The sequence below is a fragment of the Triturus cristatus genome, chromosome 7 (genome assembly GCF_964204655.1).
Source record: "Triturus cristatus chromosome 7, aTriCri1.1, whole genome shotgun sequence".
NCBI lineage: Eukaryota > Metazoa > Chordata > Amphibia > Caudata > Salamandridae > Triturus > Triturus cristatus.
Window position 1 is genome coordinate 298125293 of NC_140590.1, and position 18689 is coordinate 298143981.

Genomic DNA, 18689 nt, shown 5'->3' on the forward strand with positions numbered 1-18689 from the left:
GCTAATATATAATCTAGCCGAAACAGTTTATGGTGGGGAGCAGAATAAAAAGTGCTGCCCTGCTGTGCTCTGTTGAGTCTACTCCAAGTATCATAGAGACCCTGTTTCATTGCTAGATTACCTAAAGATTTATAAACTCTTGGTTTTCGTCCCACATATGTTGCGCCTGACCCCAAATTAACAGACTCATCTATATGTATATTAAAATCCCCACAAAGTATAATAGATTGAGGCCACATAGCGAGTTCCAGATTGAGAAAATCATATAATTCAGGTTCGTCCAAGTTAGGCCCATAAATCGTACAAATAGTGACTATCTCCACATTGCCAAACAGCGCCTCAACAATCACCCACCTACCATTTTTATCTTCTTTGTATTTCTTACAGGACAAAACCCCCGTTTTGCAGAGAATTGCCACACCACTAGTATTAGAGGATTGCTTTGAACAAGCAATCAGCTCCATCCCAATTCTTTTGAGCCACGCCCTATTGGCCCAGGCAATATGCGTCTCCTGAAGACAAAGAATGTCCCAGGAGAAACCACTAGCGATCTTGGCCAAAACCTGCCTTTTTTTGGAGTCATTCAGCCCACATATGTTTAGAGTGCATAATGAAAGTGTTTTCATTTTAAACCTTGCATATTTAACTTTAGGCCATTTAATCCTGCTACAAATAATGACCCAGCCACATATCGAGTAAACATCATTCTACTTATTTCAAAAGAGGTAATTTTTTGGTTCAAACAAAATAGCACTAACAAAAACATCATTGCTGATTTATATTTACACCCCCCATCACCACCCCTTACACAGCCCCCCAACACCACCCCCACCCCCACCCCATCCAGCTGCCCCCCTCCCAACCCTCCCTTACCCTTCCCATGAAGCACAGGGACTATTGTCCCGGTAGATGACGAGTCAAGCTGCCACCTCCCCCCCCCACGGCCCCTATGCCACAACAGAAATACTACCATTCAAGACTAGCTTGTCCTAGCTTATCCTGACTTATCATGAGACGATCAATAATAAAAAAGAACATTTTAAATCTCAACCAACCAAATTCAATATCTCTGAAAATTACCAGGATACTAACTTAAACCTATATAGGTACAAAAAAAGTCCCTTAAGTCCTATAAGTCCCATACTCAAAGTCCGTATAAGAAAAGAAAACACATTGGCTATAACTTCTGCAAAAATTATTTGGCAGCGCGTTCTTCAGTGAACACTGATGAGCGACCCTTGATAATAACTTTGAGCTTAGCCGGATTCTGTAAAAAAACCTGTGCCCCTTTTTCTTGAAACTTCGGAATTTGCTGTCGAAATCTCCACCTAAGGTCCACAGTTGCCTGACAGAAATCCGGACGCACAAAGAATTCGCAGCCTCTGGCATGAGCTTTCTTAGTGGGACGGGCCAAATCAAAAAGAGTTTCTCGGGCCAGAAAATGATTCAATGAAATTAAAATAGCTCTAGGAAAAGAATTTTCTTGACCCGACGGTTTCCTCTGAAAAAATGGAAATCGATGGGCCCTCTGGACCTCTACCTTCCAGTCCCAACTGGTGACTTCAGGAAAAGCCTCAGAAAGGAGTTCCGCAACAAACTTACGGGGATCGGCACCTTCCTTTCCCTCTGAAACCCCAAGAATTCTAAGGTTGTTGCGTCTTAGCCTATTTTCCATGTCCGTCAATTTCCATACATAATCGTCCCTATGAACATTCAGTGCCATAATTTCTTTTTTCTGGGAAATCACATCGTCCTCTAGTGTAGATATACGAGTTTCAGCTTCACCAATTCTAATGGCAGTATCAGCACATGATTTGGCAACCCTGCGTAAAGAGTTCTGTAGCTTCTTTAGCGTATTCTGAGTATGAAGACTTTCCGCTTGAGCCTCTGCCCTGTGTGCCATAATGACATCATAGATAGTGTCAAGCGTAATTTTTCGGTGTTCGCGGCCAGAGGGGTCAAGGGTGCCAGCTGCTTGTGACACAGTGAGAGTTTGAGTATTAATTTTAGGGTTGGGCGAGTCTTGGAATGCCCAGTTTGAGGAGTCGTCAGACTCTTGTAAACTCCCCATAGCAGATGGCCCCCCTTGAGCATCATCCATAGATATTTGCCTCAATTCGGCTACCAGGTCTTCACCATCCTCTCCTCCTGAGTCGCCCTCCCCCAGCCACCCTTTCACAGAGCTTTCGGCTGAGGAACGATCAGACAAAGAAAAAAAGTCATCTGCAATTGACAATTTGTCTTGGGCTTCTGTGCTACAGCCCTCAGATTGTGCGGCACCCAATAATGATAAAGAATCCTCCGCAAGCCCCCCGCGTTCTTTGTCGGTCAATCCATCAGTATAGTTCGTACCTGTAGGGGTCAGATGTGCATCTCTGTGACCGCCTTGACTTTGCAAAATTTTCGAAGTCGTCTGGGAATACAGCGGGACTGCAGCTCCCATAATGCCGTTCTCAGATGATTCAGCATGAGACTCCGCACTCCGACAGCTAGCCTCCGTCAACGGCATCCCAACATCCAAAACAGGCAGCGAGACAGAGGGTTGCGACGTGCTGGTATGTACAGCGTTCTGTGGGTAGTTCTTGTCCCCCCGAGTTTTAAGAAAGAGGGACGGAATTTTGAGCTGAATATCCCCGGAGAGGGATGTTTGCCCTTCGTTTACACTTTTAGCGGCATCGGTGTGAGCTAAGGCCCCCTCCTGCATCGCTGCGGGCGTTTTTCGAGCAGGGCGCGCCTTTACCGGCGGGATGAGCGGCTTAGAACGAGAAGCCCGATACGGTCCCTTAGAAGGCATGGAGTCCTGTAATCGGGGCTTTAGCTCGAGAAGAGGTTTCCCAGCGAGGCAGAAACAACGGTAATAGAGGAAAAGCTCTTTGTACGAGAACAACAATCGCCAGAGCATCACGAAAAAACAAGGCTATGTCGTTTATCAGTGCTCAAGACATTCAAGGGCAGGGAATCCGGGAAGGGAGAGCAGCCCTACTCAAACGGCCAAACGCTTAGCCGCCATCTTGCTTCCGCTGGCAATCGATGTCACTAGTTCTAGTGTACACCTTGTATCAGTCCAAACAACCCTTATGGTGATTGGTTGTAAAGTCAACCTTATAGACCAGCTATCCTAGTGGTAGCATGGACAAGAGCAGTCTTAGGCTAAACTCTGAATGGCATGTAAAGCCAGCTGTTATACCATATGTAATCCCTTGAATACCAAATGAAAGGACACCACAACAGATATATATAAAAATAGAATGTATTTATTCTAGTCAAACTCTCAGCACTCTTTATGAGATTCGAGGTAAGTACAACACAGTCTTATTTAAGCATACATTAAGTCACACAGGTAAGTAATACAGTTAGGCCCTAGGGGCCACGCAAACCATATACTAAGTAAGTGGTATAAGAACCACTGTCACGAACACAGGATAGGCCTAGGCCTAGGGAATCGCTGGGGCTACACTACACTACCAAAGGTTAGGAAGTGGGAGGCCCACGGGATTCAGGTGCAGAGTGGAAACACTCACGCGTAATGCGTAAAAGTCGATAGAATTACTAGCAGTTAGAAATTAACAGTTTTAGGACACTTCTGGTATAGCTAGAAAGTCGAGACTCGGAAACTAGACCCTAGGATAGTCAATACCCTTGTGAGCACTGAAGTACTCAAGTTACCTAGCCCACGGGCTGCGGGTGCATAGGTGTGAACTTGCGTCGGGTTTCGTCGTTGATTTCTATGGATGCCTGAAAGAAAGTTGCTGACAGGCGGTCAGTGAAGTGTCCGGTGGATCTCAAGGAGGGGACTAAGAAGGAAGGAACCTGCAAGCAGAAGGGACAGAGTCTAGGTCACAAGCCAGGAGCCGGGAAGGAACCAGGAAGGGACCAGGCGATGTCGTGAAGATGCAGGTGAAGAGGTGAAGCTTGTCGCAGCAGCCACAAGTACCAGGAGACGTCGAGGACGACCAGGACCAGGAGGCGAACTGTCCCACGAAGGCTCTTGCTGTCGGTGGCGTCGATGTCGAGTCAGGACCCAACAAACCTTGGCAAGTGGAACCCACGCAGAATGGAGGACGTGCTTCTGGTGCAGAGGAGCGGGTGCCAGTCTGGAGGAGCCGGACCAGCAAGATGAAACAAAAGGTTCGTCGTCGCAGAGGCTATTAGCCAACGGGCCAGCAACCGGACAACACGTCAAGCCACACAGGTGCAGAAGGGCCCCACGCAGAACACGTCAAGTGTGGGGAGCTGGTCTTCTTTGCAGATGGTGCTCGGGAGTGGGGCTTCTCAATTCCCCAAGCACAGCCTCGAGGGAGCCTCGGAAGTCGCGCTAGTCAGTTACTAGCCACTTTTCCCAAGTCGCCGGTCCCACGTCCCTCGTCGCCTCCACGGGTCTCAGCTTCGCTGGAGATGTGGATCTGCTTCAGAGGTGTCTGGAAGTCTCGGCGCTGGTCAGTCTCTGCAGTCGTCCCTCGTAGGATTCAGTCGCAAAGCAAGCAGCGGTCGCTGGATGGTGCCTGGTTGCCCAGGGTGGTCACTCCTTGGCCACAAGGGAGATTTCTTCAGTCTTCTTCCTGAGGTCGAATGTCGAAGGTCCAGAGTTTCTGTTCAAGTTGCAGGTTCAGGATAATCTAATTTAGCAGGGCTCAGCTACCTACTGATATACTGGGCTAGTGGGCTGGGCTACCTGCAAGGTCCCTCCTATGGGTGGGACCAGGAAGGGGAGTGGTTACACCCCCTTTCCTTTGTCCAGTTTCGCGCCAGAGCTGGGGCTGGAGTGCCCCAGCACCGGTTTGAGCTGGACTATGCATGGAGCACCTTGTGTGCCCCAGGCATGTCTCATTCCTTTCAGCCCTCCCTGCCCCAATACACTAAAGTCTGTCTGGGGAGGTGCTAGCACCTCCCCAAGCAGGAAACCTATTGTCCAGGCCTCCCTGGCTGGGAGGGCTCCCAGCTGCAGGAGGTCAGACTCGTGTCTGTGGCAGCAGCATCCATTTTGTGATGCTGAAACTTTGGTGAGAGTTAAACAGCAAAGTAGGATTTTAACATGTCTCTCCCTCTAGAAGGGAGGAATAATATCCTCATCACCAGAAAGGGTATGGGGGTATTATTCCAAAGTGTTAGACACCTTACACGACATGTTTTGATAAAGCCAAACCATAGTTACCATAACCATTTAAGATTATAAGGTACTTTAAGAGTATATGGTAGGCTATATCATAGAACAGCTATAAGGACATGGTTCCGAAAGCTGCAGACAGGCTCAGCTCATGCTAGAGCACCATCTCACATGTTACCAAGCACTCTGCCTCCAGGATTGTTAAGGCCTGCCATAGGAGTGGCTGATAGGTACACATGTGTCTATATTAAGGGTAGATATAGGTATACTATATCTAAGCAAGGGGTGATTACACGACCTTGCCCCAGCTGAGTGATCAGCCAGTTGTGTCTGATTGGAAGGCCAGACCAGGTGTGGCATAATACATGCTGCAGCCCCTGGGAGGCCTAGGGTACACCTATGCCCTGGGTACCTAGGGTACACTGTACAGGGTCCAATAAGGTGATCCTTACCAATTGGGTATGTACCTAGGGTACATGGAGTCCATTTTAAAGAGAGAGCAGACAGCCTGAGACCCTGAATGGCAGGATCTCAGGCCAACTAAGTCGAAAAACCAGCTAGACACTAGGCAAAAAGTTGGGGGTAACCATAGTCAGATATCCACCTTCCTACACACTAGAACTTCAAAAAACATTCCAACAGTGAATATAGTCCCTCCACACGTAGTCTTCTCCCTTATTTGTTGCTGCTGCTCACAAAATAAGTACACCTCTTATTTTCTTCTAATCATATTGTATGCCTGTTTCAACTATTTGTTTACTGTTATAAACACATTTCCCATCCACCCTCCTCTACTTCCTCCTCCATGTTACACGTATTCTGATTATTTTTCTGCCCTCTTTTTTCTTTATATCGCGAGGGGGGGCTCTCTTTATGATTACCCTACTGCTTTATTTTTAAATCGGAGCAGACAACTTCTACCTCCGCTCCGCTTCTGTAATTGTATCTAAATTTCCACTCGAGAACTGACTAAAATAATTGTCTGTGTGGGAGTCAGGGGGGAAGCTCTCTGCCTCCACCCAGACTCATTCTAGTGTTTTTCTCAGCTCTCTAAGGTCAAGGGAGACGTTCACTTCACAGGATCAGCATTTTTAAAAATCCGATCCCTTGCTAAGAGCCACCATCGGACTCCGCGTCCTCCCGCTCCCATGGCCACCACACGGCCTGAACAGGAGCTCTGCTTAAGCCTTGCATGCTTGCCATAACAGCGGAGAAGGAGAAAAGCGCGTCATGAGCCGGATCAAACACTGGTTCGCTGTGGGGCTCGCTCCTTGTTTCGCCTCAAAATAAATAAAAAGGCAAGATGACTCACCCCTCCTTAATACGGTGGTGAGTCACCTTCCTCCTCACACCGGTGCAACCCGATTAATAATTTAACAAATTCAATCCATAAATAAATAAATAAATAAATAAATAAAAGGAGTGAGAAGAGAAGAAGGACAAAGGTTCATGCAGGGTCACGTAGACTACCAACATAAAAAAGGGACAATGACAACAGTTCTATATCTAGGGAAAAGCCCTTGGTAACTCCTGACATCCATTTTGTCAACTAGGTTAGGCTATTTTAACTGTTTAAGCAGCCATTTTATGAAACTGGGTAATATTACTTGTTTTTGACAGTTGGGACCTCAGTGACTCTTAGGACAGCTGTACTTCCATCACCACTGCACCCTCTCTAACTTTTTTTTGATAACCAAGTTTATTGATTTTGTGAGAGGCCAACAAAAGAAGACAAAAGACCAGCAGCTTGTTTAGCTATCAGCGCATAGCAAAAACATGGTGTCATTATAACATCGTACATGACCCTGATAAGTCAAGCGAAAAGCAGGGTAACACCCACCATAGCCCATGGTTGCCCAATAAAAGCGTCAATCTTCTATCTCCCCCACCCATTTGCCCCACATTTTGCGATACTTCTTTGGGCATCCTCTGGCCTCACACAAGGTCTGTTCCTGCGCAGCGCACCAATCCCCCCCTCTGCGCCATCGTGTCATGGTGGGAGCAGTCGGGATCAGCTAGTTTCCGCAATGTCCCTCTTGGCCACCATCATGGCCGTATTCAGAAAGAGTTTGTCAGCTCTGGAGCCGTCCATCCCCTTGGTGATTCCCAGGAGCACATTCATTGGATTGAGAAGAACTTCTCAGCCCTGGACCTCAGTAAGCTCCCCTACCACTGATTCCCAATAGCACGTGACTACGGAGCAAAGCCATACCATGTGGTAAAAATCAGCTTGTGAGTGGTTGCAGCGGGGACAGGATGCATCGGGTCTGAGCCCAGCACAGTGGAGGCGCAGTGGTGCAAGGTAGGCAGCGTGGAGGTAGTATATTTGGACTAAGCGGAGCCTCGTCGACGCTGTGATTATTTTGGGGGACATCAGCGCGCCCCTCCAATTGTCATCCTCCAAGGACCCAAGCCATCCCTCCCATCTGTCTCTGAGCCTGAGTAGTATGTTGGGGGTGCTGTTTGTGAGGAAGCGATAGATACGGGAGATCCCCCCCTTTACCCAGTTCGCCAGTCATGATTTGGGCTTCGGGCGGGCTGAGTTCGGGTAAGGAGGTGCCCTCTGAGATGTGAGAGTGAAGGGCGTGGCGCAACTGCAAGTAGAGATAAAACTGTGAAGTGTGGAGGGAGTACCGGTTTTTCAAGTCTTGAAAGGTGTGTAAGTGGTCCACTCTCCAGATGTCCCCCTATTGTGAAATCCCAATGAGGTCTCATGCTCAAAATCCAGATAGGTTGGCGACTTCCCGGAGCCAGGCGCCCTGCCAAAGTGGGGTCTATTGAGTCAACTGGCCCGACCAGCAGGTGGGGCGCAGAGAAGCCCGCCAGGCCTGAAGCACCCCACGTGTGACCGCGGGCAGGCTTCTGGGGATGGTGTTCCCGTACAGCATCCCCTGGATGCTGGGCAAACCTAGGGTGTGCAGTTCCAGTCAGTATGCCGGATCTGACCAGCCACCGTTGAACCAGTCATGCAATGTGAGGAGTCGAGTAGCTAAATAATAAAGGTACAGATTTGTCATCCCCACGCCGCCACACCCTCTCTAACCTTATTAATATTTATGGCATCTGAACCCTCAACTAGATCCATGTAAGATAGATTGGAGTGTCTTATTAATAAAGCCCTAGACATGGTAATAACGTCACGTGATGACACCATTAACAAAAAATTGGAGGTCGTATCAAAAAAAGGCTGGCCAGCCACAGGACCCCGCGAGGAGGGCACCGAGACTGATAAAACCCATAGGAAGAGACCTAAAACTGATGACCTTCCTAAAGGTGCTAAAAAAGTCAAGACCTCCAACCCTCTGACTTCACGCTGTGGCGGTGACAATGACAGTGCCTTGGGCACAGTTGATGAGCAAGAGAAAGGCCCGGTAGCACCCATCCCAATCGAAAGTGATGATGGTCTGGATGATGAGATCAACCTCTATTACTTCTCAGAGTTTGACTCTGAGGAAGAGGGTGAGATAAGGAATGTGGATGCATCTGGTGAGGCATCTAAGGCCTCGGGGTCCAAAATGGGGATTGTAGATCTCTTTGGTGAGTGCATGTTCAACCCCCTCCTCATCAAACCGCCCCCTCTCCCCAGAGTGAGTCCCTACCCAACATGTAGGCGAATAACTTTCTTTCTGGCTCCGTAAGGAAATCCCAAAGGAGGTGAGATCTCGCCTCAGATCTGAATGCCCTCATCCATCCCTCCCAGACAAGGTGGCCTCAACCCCAGACTTAGACAACAAAGTAGTGCCGTTCATCGCCAAGAGCGAGAGAGACCCGAGGAAAGGTCTTGACAAGGGCATGAAGCCTTGCCAAGACACTCTTGGATATTACGGGCCCTCTCACAAAAATGTTTGAATTTGCTGAAAGAGCCTACCTTGAGGAGATCCCCTTTGGCCCCAGAGAGCTGTGCCAGTGGGCGCAGAGGGCCATTTGCCTACAACACTGCACTCTCTAATGAGAGGAGGAAGAGTGTTCTATTAAAAATCGACCCCAAGCTCGGGGAACTAACAAACAAGGAGGTGGAGAAGCCCCTCAAGGCCTTCTCTTAGGGGAAAAATTTATAAAAGAAATGGCCAAGTATGTGGGAGTATTTAACTCCATTCAGAAATCACAAAAGGTTATAAAGAGGGTCATCCACGAGAAGGTTTTTGGCAGGGCCGGTTCACCGGCCTTGGCCAGAACTCATCAAGACCCATCATGGGACGAGGAGCAAGATCCTTCCAGGCAGGATTTACGGGCCACTCATCATTCTATCCTCAAAAACAAAGATTCCGTGTCAGACGCTTCAGGGGCGATCGAAGACAAAGAGGCTTTCCAGCAGGTAAGACTTATGAAAGACCCTCCAGATACCCCTGTAAAGGTGGGAGGAAGACTAGCCCAATTCTGTGGGAACTGGAATCTGGTGAGCCAAGAACCCTGGGTACTGGATACAGTCAAAGGGTACAAGATAGAGTTTATAGACATACCAATACAAAAGAAATTACCCCAGGAAATATCCTTTTCACAACAAGATTCAGCCCTAGTGGCAAAGGAGGTAGAAGACTTGTACACCAAAGGGGGAATACGAGAGGCAAAAGAGTTAGGTTTCGTCAGTAATGTCTTTCTAGTGGAGAAGAAAAACAAAATTAGACCTGTTATAAATCTAAAGAAATTGAACAAATGGGTGGATTACCACCAGTTCAAAATGGAGGGAATTCACCTACTCAGGGACGTACTGAGGAAAGGAGACTGGTTAACTCGTCTAGACTTGAAAGACGCTTACCTCATTATTCCTATCTGGCCTCCACAACAGAAATTTCTCCAGTTCAAATGGGAGGGCAAACTCTGGCAGTTCTGCAGCCTCCCGTTCGGCCTTTCATCAGCCCTCTGGTGTTTCACCAAGGTGCTACGCCCAGTAGCCGGATGATTAAGAGCAAGAGAGATAAGACTGATCTTGTACTAAGACAACATACTAATAATGGCACAATCCAGAGAAGTGGCGTCACAACACACAGATCTCACAATAAAGATCCTGGAACACATAGGATTTGTTATAAACATGAAAAAATCATCAATAATCCCAAGTCAGGACACTCAGTTCCTGGGTGTTATCGTAAATACAGTTCAAGCAGAGTTTCAATTACCTGGGGAAAAACTAAGGAAAGTTCAGGAGTTAAGGAAAAGATGGATTCCCATTGAGAACATTAGCAAGCATTCTAGGCCTCTTGTCCTCAACCATCCAAGCCATATATCCGAGCCCCCTGCACTAGCGGGCCCTACAGAGACTCAAGGCCAAAGCATTGAGATAGACTCATTCTTATTCCCAGACAGCTGCCCTGGACTCGGACTTGAGGAAATAACTACTCTGGTGGCTCAAGAATGCAGAGGCATGGAACGGCAGAGCCATTTTTGGAGAAGAACTGGAAATAATAATAGAATCGGACGCAAGCTTAGAGGGATGGAGTGCCACATGTGGTGACTCATCGACAGGGGGATGATGGAGAGAACAAGAGAAAGAGTTACATATCAACTTCCTACAACTACTGGCAGGCTCCTTTGCAATTCGCAGCTTTACCAGGGACTTAATGAAGTGTTCAGTCATGCTTCGCAAGGACAATGTATCTACAGTCAGATACGTGAACAAGATGGGGAGACCCCACTCCAAAGGCCTATCAGACCTAGCCAAGAATTTCTGGACCTACTGTCTCAGCAAGGGCATCTCAGTGATTGCGGAACACATCCCGGGACTGAACAACGGGGTCGCAGACTGGTTTTCCAGGAATTTCAAGGATTCTAGCAACTGAAGGCTAGACAGGAAAATCTTTGACCATTCAATGTGGGGACCCTTTGGGGTAGATCTCCTTGCAGACAGACTGAACACTCAACTACCCAAATCTTTCAGTTGGAGGCAGGACCCTCAGGCCTTCGGGGTGGGTGCCTTTCTTCAGAATTGGTGAGGACTAGCACCTTATGCCTTCCCTTCTTTTGTCATGCTACCAAGACTTGTAAAAAGTTTGCAGGAACAGGGAAGTAACGGTAGCTATAACGCCCCTCTGGAGATCGCAGCCATGGTTCCCAATCCTGCGGAAATGAGTATAGACATACCAATCCTTATACCTACATTCGAGGAAATAATTACAGGACCTCATGGAGAATGTCTCCCCCTTGTACAGCTGGGTCCTCTGTCTCTGATGGCCTGGAGGATTTCCGGAGACAGTGGCAGCTGCCAGGACTTTCGGCAAATGCTTTCAATCTCATATCAGAGTCATGGGCACCGGGCACAAGAAAAGCATATAGATTGGCTTGGCAGAATGGGTTTGTCGGTGTCTTCAATGGAACAACAATCCCGTTTCAGCTGATCTAGTACAACTAATTAACTATCTGAGATTTTAGCATCGGGTCTGGCCTATCGGACAGGTAATGTCTACAGATCAGCAAATGCAGCAGGCCATTGCCTTGTAACCGCAACTTCTGTAGGTCAAAACCTACTAACTAAGAAATTTATGAGAAGTATGCGTGTTTTAAACCCACCATCTCCCAAATAAACTGCCCTTTGGGATGTGAGGGATTTCCTTCAAGTGATTACAAACTGGGGTGAGAACTCTGGACTTTCCCTAAAGCAGTTATCTTATAAACTCACTGTTTTACTGTGCCTAGTATCCTTCTGGTGAACATCTGATGTGAAAGCCTTAGATATCACCAGTAGAGCACACCTACCAGAAGGGGTCTGCTTTTACTTATAAAGATGAACTAAGACCATGTCAACCTCAGTTTCCTACCCCTTCTTTCCACAGAATGAAATGTTGTGTGTAGTGAAGTGCATGGTGGAGTGCGAAAGCAGGACTGCAAGGTTAAGAGGAAATGTTGAACAAGTATTAATTTACCATAGGACTTCCCATGTATAATATGTCAGGAAAATGTCGAACATTTAGAATTTTCTTTTGGGGGTGTAGGACTGGAATTTAAAACGGTCTTGCTCCTGATACACATGACAAATGTGTATATACTACAGATCTTCTGCAGGGCTCGGTGATAATGAAAGGTGGTTCTTCCGGACAGCGTAGTTAAAACATAACAGAAGAAATGGTGTAATGTAGGTTAGATTTTTGTGGACTGCAACAGGGCATTAACTTTACAAAAAAACCTTTGATCGTGGAGGTAAAGCGAACAATGTAAGTGAACTTACATTCATGTATTTTTATGCAAGACAAAAATCATTAACGGTCGCATAATGGCATCTGGGTGAGATCGATTGGATTCATATGTGTTTTCCACAGCTTAGAAATTATTTTTCTCTATTGCTTTGAAAAGTAAAATACATGCAAATATCTCAGAACGTGATATACTTTGCCTTTTATTCGGATATGCTCCAAATGTTGCATCTCCTTCTGGTTTTATATGCTTTTGATGCTTAATTTAGCCACCCTGTCACATATGTCGAGCCCTGATAACCGCAAAACTTCAGTAGAACCAAATATGTGGTTCAAGATGTATTATGTGATATGTATATTTGCATGTGTGCACGATTATGCTACTTGGGCCGTTTGAACTAGCTTCTCTGGGATGTTATGAAAGGAAGCATCTAATTGTTTTGCAGTGTTAGTCATTTCAACATTGGTGATTGGAAACGTATACGATTTCCACCACTTTATTTTTTTAAATAATTTATTTTGTGTGAAGATAAAATAGGAAAAGTCATGCTGAGCCTTTGCTCCACTCTTTTTCGAAGGAAACCAATACCTTCACAATAAAGCTGCATTTGAATTCCGTGGTTTCGTGCAATATAATATCTCCTGGTGAGCAGCTTCTGTGGTTCTAACTCAAAAGCTGTACGGTGTTTTTCTCGATGGACGTAGTTGAGTATGTATATGTTGCAATTAATTTCATGACCATGTTGAATTAGAACACAAAATCGACATTGAAATTTTCCCCCAATTAGACTCACTTACCACATGGTTGAATGTACACGCTTTCAATTAAGTTGCCGTCCTCCTTTGTTCCCTCTAATACCCTAGATAAAGTAAACATGAACATCAATTAGTACAATGCCATTCTAGAATGCATAACCTCTAATAGGGAGAGGTGAAACCGAATTGCTTCCTCCCAAGAGGCTAACCTTTACTCAGCTCCATCCCAGAGATAGTAGCCCTCATTTATCCTGGAAAGAGGATTAAGGAAAGCAAGTATACAGAGTTGCTCAATCTTGCACAGACGCATTTTGTCTGAGCAAGCTTCAACGATTAGTGTGTGATTTCAAACGACCTTAGTACTACAAAATTACCATCTGGATGTCTTGTTTACACATATGATTATTGACCGTTAGGTCCTTTTATACTGAGCTCTCAGTGAAGACTAGGCGAGTGAGGGTGTAGAATTAAAGCAACATTCACTGTGAAGGCCAGTCCCTGACTCGCTTCAAAACATAATCATGCAAAGAAAAACAGACATACTAGCATGTCATAATATTAAACAAACATGGCCCAAATGCATTTAAACTTCTGTGTCTAAATCCGTGTTTATTTCACTTTTTGTGCTGCGATCCCTTTTGGTGAAAATTATCTGGTCCGGACTCGAAGGGGATCACGTTGTAATCAATGTGCTAATTCTCAAATATTATTTTTTACCAAAGCATCGCAAAGGCCCACCCCCCACAACCTCCCCCCCCCCCCGCGCCCATTGATTACAGAAAGGGCTGGAAACTCACAGTTATAAGGCCACTAACGAAGCTCCACACTGCTGAAAGTGATAGAGATATGGAGAAGTGTTTTGCAGTTTGCTCCAGGAAGAAGGTGAGGACACATTAACGGACAAAAGAGGGTATCACTAAAAGGGCTAGATTGCCAGAGCACCAGAAAGAAGGCATTTCTCTAATTAAAAAGGGTGCCAGAAATGTATAAAAGAATCCCTAAGTGTTGTTTAGTTAACCTCTATCCTGTTTCCATTAGGGGAACTAGATGGTTGCAATCACTTCTCGGTCTACAACATTTGGAGTCACTTACAACTCTTCTGCAGACATGCAGTCCTATCTCTGGCAATATATTCCTCATACCTATCAAATATCTGGAAGTGAGGGACCCTGTTCAGTAAGCTATCAAGGTTGCCCAAGATTTACCACTCAGGATCATGCCCTTTGGGCTCAGGTTTACTGTTGGTCCTAAAATGACTACTTCTCGTAGTAGACATGGTCAATGGAAGAACTGTAAACCAGTCATGCTAAAAAGGATTTGCACAAGACTTGTATGCATGGTATTACCGCGACAGCTGTAGATGAAGGTTATTGTTCCAATCATTCTCCTCTGTGTTCTACAACTCTAATTTGAGGTGCCAGAATGTGGTACTTTTTTTACTGCCCAAAGGTCCAACAATAGGTAAGGTCAACTGGCAGCAGTGATACCAACTAAAATGGTATTGGACTGGCTTTGTCTTGAATGACAGCGTATGGAAAGCCATTTCCCTGCCAGCATCAGTTCTGAATGACAGCCATGAGAGAACTCTCCGAAAATGGTCCCACCATGCATCAGGAACATTTTAATCTTTATGCTGAAAAATGTTTGGAGGGCACTCCACCAAACGCTAAACAGGGCATTTTGATATTCTAGCAGAATAATATGTTCAAAATATCATACTATGAAAAATATCACAGCCAAAATGCAGAGTACCACAATAGCGCAAACATAAGTGTATACACATAAGTATAGGTTTACTATTATTAACTCTACATATATATACCTTTGACTCCCTCTCTGTTTATATATATATATATGTATATATATAGATATAGTTATAGATATATATATACCAGCAACGAAGTTCGCTCTTACACGAGCCTCTTGCGACGACGTTTGTGCGGCGGTATGGAGAGTCTCCACAAATCCTCTCACAAGCTGCTGGAAATATCACTGAAACAGCATGCAGCGGACTCGGCTTTTTTTGCAAAATATATTATTTCATGGTGGCACAACAACTTTACTCGTTTCGGAGCAAACGCTCCTTGCTAGCTGCGCGGGGACACTGGAACAAATATACACATTGTGTATGTGTGCCTGTATATATTTCGGAACTTGGAGGTAGACAACCTAGTTCTTGACACCGCCATAAGTCTGTGACAGGCCAGCTATAACTCTATTTTTCTGTAGAGTACTACACTATTGTAATTTAATCCAAACCACATACCAGTATTTAGTGAGGAATTGTGATAAATACTTAAGATAAATTGAAATTCTCAAACTGCAGAGAAGAAGGGAAAGGTGCCGGTCAGGTCAGAAGTGCACTGGCTGTGTTCAGCATACAATGTACCTTTAAGAAAGCAGCTTCTATTACCGAGCATGAGCTCTAATGACAAATTGCCTCACAGCCTCAATTTGTTTTAAATGGGAGAGTATGACCTGTGGTATGGTATAATACAAAGAAAATAATAACTTGCATTGATAACGGTGGACTACAGGATTTCTTAGTAGTTTATTTATTTATTTGAAAAGTTTTATATAGCGCTGCAAGACCCGGGGGTAGCAGAGCGCTTTACATGAGCATTAAGATTCCAGTCGGTACAGTAGATTCAGCGGGATAAAAAAAATATACAGACATTACACATTAAAAACACTTCTTAAATAAGCAAATAGGCTAACACTTATGGCCCTGAGTGGAACAAGAATTTCACGGCAGACGGTTAGCACAGAAACAATAAAAAAGGCAAGGAAGCTTAAGAAGGGTCGTTTACCCGGGACAAGGCTTTCGTTTATGCAGTTAAATGGGATAGGGCTGATCATATATCCTTTGTCCCAAACTTTCAGCACAGCTCAAATTCGGAAAGGGAGAAATAGGGGCCGTTAAGTGAGGAAGCGAAGAAAAATCGAGTGAAATAGGGTGGGAGGGAGCAAAAGAGAGGAGAAGGGAGCAACGAGTTTGGGGGAGATTGAGGAGGAGCTAGAGGTAAGGGTTAAAAAGAGGGAGGGTGGCATTAGAGTGGAGAAAAGTCTAGGAGAGAGAGGGGAAGAGTCGGACAGAAAAAGACTGTCAGGGGGGAATAAATAACAGGGGATGAATAAAGGGTTGAATGCAGCGATTGCGGACCCCAGTATTTGGAAAGAAGGTGTGATTTGAGATCTTTTTTAAAGCTGTGGTACGAGGGGTTGCAGCGCAGGTCTCTGGGGAGGGCATTCCAGATGATCGGGGTGTTTCCCGAGAATGAGCGGGATTGTGTGCAGCTCCTATTTGAAAGGTGGGGGATGAGAAGAAGAGCATTTGAGCTTCTCGTCTGCCGGGTGCAGCCCGCTTTTTCAAGTTTGTCGGAGAGATATAGCGGGGTTTGTTGGTGGAGGGCTTTGTGTGTAATGCAGGCAGTCTTGTATGCAGCTCTTTCCTCAACGGGTAGCCAGTTTAGGGCCTTGAGGGCTGGGGGGATGTGGTTGAAGCGTTTGCAGTCAGTGATTAGTCTGGCGGCAGAGTTGAGCACAGATCTGAGGGGGAAAAGGTGTGTTTTGGGGATTCCAGTGAGGATAGCATTACCATAGTCTATTTTGGAGAGGACTAGGGATTGGACAACCCATTTAAAGTCATCAGAAGGAATGAAGGGTTTGAGTTTTTTAGATGCCGGAGAGTGCAGAGAGCTCCTTTTGCTGTGTTCTTAATGTGATTGTTAAGAGTGAGTTTGTTGTCGATATTGAAGCCAAGTGATTTTGCTGAGTTAGATAAGGAGAGTGAGCAGTTCAGGGCATTGAGGTCAAAGAGCCAGCCTTGGATGGGGAGATTGTTGTTTTTGGGTGAGAAGAGAATGATTTCGGTTTTATTAGGGTTAAGTTTGAGGTGATTGGAGAAGAACCAGGATTGGATAATACTCAGGGCATTGTTAAGGTGCATAATATCGGAGTGGGATTTGATCTTGTAGTACAGTTGGGTGTCGTCTGCGTAGAGATGGTAGTTAATTCCTACTTGTTTCAGAATGAGGGTAAGGGGTTCCATAAAGAGGTTGAAGAGGGAGGGAGAGAGAATGGAGCCCTGGGGTACGCCTAGGGAGACCGGCGTAGGGTTGGAGAGGGAGTCCTTGATTTTGATTTGTTGTGTTCTGTGTTGGAGAAAGGAGGAGAACCATTTGAGGGCTAGACCGTTGATGCCAAAACGGGTTTTGAGTGAGTTAAGTAGCAAGGCGTGGTTAACTGTATCAAAGGCAGCGGAGAGGTCAAGGAGAATAAGAGGGCAGGACTCCCCATTGTCAAGGAGCCAGTGGAGGCCGTCAACAATCTTGAGCATGGCTGTTTCCGTGCTGCATCCTTTTCTGAAACCGGATTGCATCGGGTCAAGTAGGTGGAAATTGTAGATGTGATTGTCGAGTTGACGGAGAGCACATTTTTCCATTACTTTAGATAGCAGTGGGCGGTTCGAAATGGGGCGAATGTTGTTGGGGTCATTCGGGTCGGCAGATGGGTTTTTGAGGATGGGAGTGATTTGACCGAGCTGGGAGAGTCAGGGACGCGCCCCATGGCAAAGGAGGAGTTAATGATTGAAGTCCAGTAAGGGGCGATGATGTGTTTGAGGTCATGGACGAGGCTGGAGGGGAGAGGATCTTTGGAGTGCGAAGAAGGCTTAAGTTTGGAGATGATGTTGTGGTCTTCCTGTTCAGTAACAGGATGGAAATTTTGCCAGGAGGCATTATTTCTCAACTGTAAGATGGGGGGAAGGAATTAGGAGAGGTACAGACAGGACTATGTGTTGGAGTGCTAGGATGAAGGGGCGGGGTCAACATGGATGGGAGGGCTGAAAAGATATCGCTGGCAGGTAGAAGAGAAGGCGAGGCAGGGGGAGTGAGGAAGGATTGCTCGATTGTGGTGATTTTCTCAGAGAGGAATTTGGCAATTTCTGCACATCTCTCAGAGGAGGCAATCAGCTCTGGGGGAGCAGATGATGTTTGTTTTCTAACAATATTGAACAGTTCTCTGTGCCTATTTTTGGCACGATCAAGTTGTGATCGAAAAAAACTAGCCTTTTCCTTCCAGATGTGTTTCTTGTATTTCGATCTTGCTGATCTGAGGAGTGCTAAATGGGAGGTAGAGGGATGTTGTCTCCATGTTCTTTCAATCTGTCTAAGAGAAAGTCTTTCATTATTCAGATCGGAGTTGAACCAAGATTTGGATGGGATGTTTCTTTGTTTTTTTAGTTTGGGAGGGGCTAAGTGATCCAGCAACTCATTGACTGTCTTGTTAAATGCTCAGTGACCTCATTGGCATTGTGGGAGAGAGGGGTGAGCAAGAGATGGGCTTGGAGTTCAGATTCAAGTACGTCTGAGGGAATTTGACAAAGGTTTCAGGTCCATTTTAAGGGTTTGGAAATTTTTGTTGGGGGAGCGGGATTAGTTACGATCTTAAAAAGAATAAGGTGATAGTCCGACCAGTCAGTGGGGGTGATGCTGGAAAGGGACGTGAGGTCGTTGTCAGAAGTGATAGCGTCAAGAGTTGCTCCTTTGATGTGAGTTGGATGTTGACATAGTTGTTTGAGATCGTTAATCTCTATGAGGTTATTGAGGCGCATGACTATGGGATCCTCTACATTGTTCCAATGGATGTTACAATCTCCTAGGAAGAGATTTTTGGAGTTTGAAAGAGAGATAGTGAGATGAAGT

At 45.8% G+C, this 18689-nt stretch overlaps 1 protein-coding gene across 1 annotated transcript in view; it reads right to left on the reverse strand.

Moving 5' to 3' along the window:
- KASH5 (KASH domain containing 5) overlaps positions 1-18689 on the reverse strand; it is a 215655-nt gene that overhangs the window by 100582 nt on the left and 96384 nt on the right. The window contains exon 3 of the mRNA XM_085614871.1: positions 13027-13088. Within this exon, the coding sequence (XP_085470997.1) occupies positions 13027-13088 (62 nt within the window). The remainder of the gene's footprint in view (positions 1-13026; positions 13089-18689) is intronic.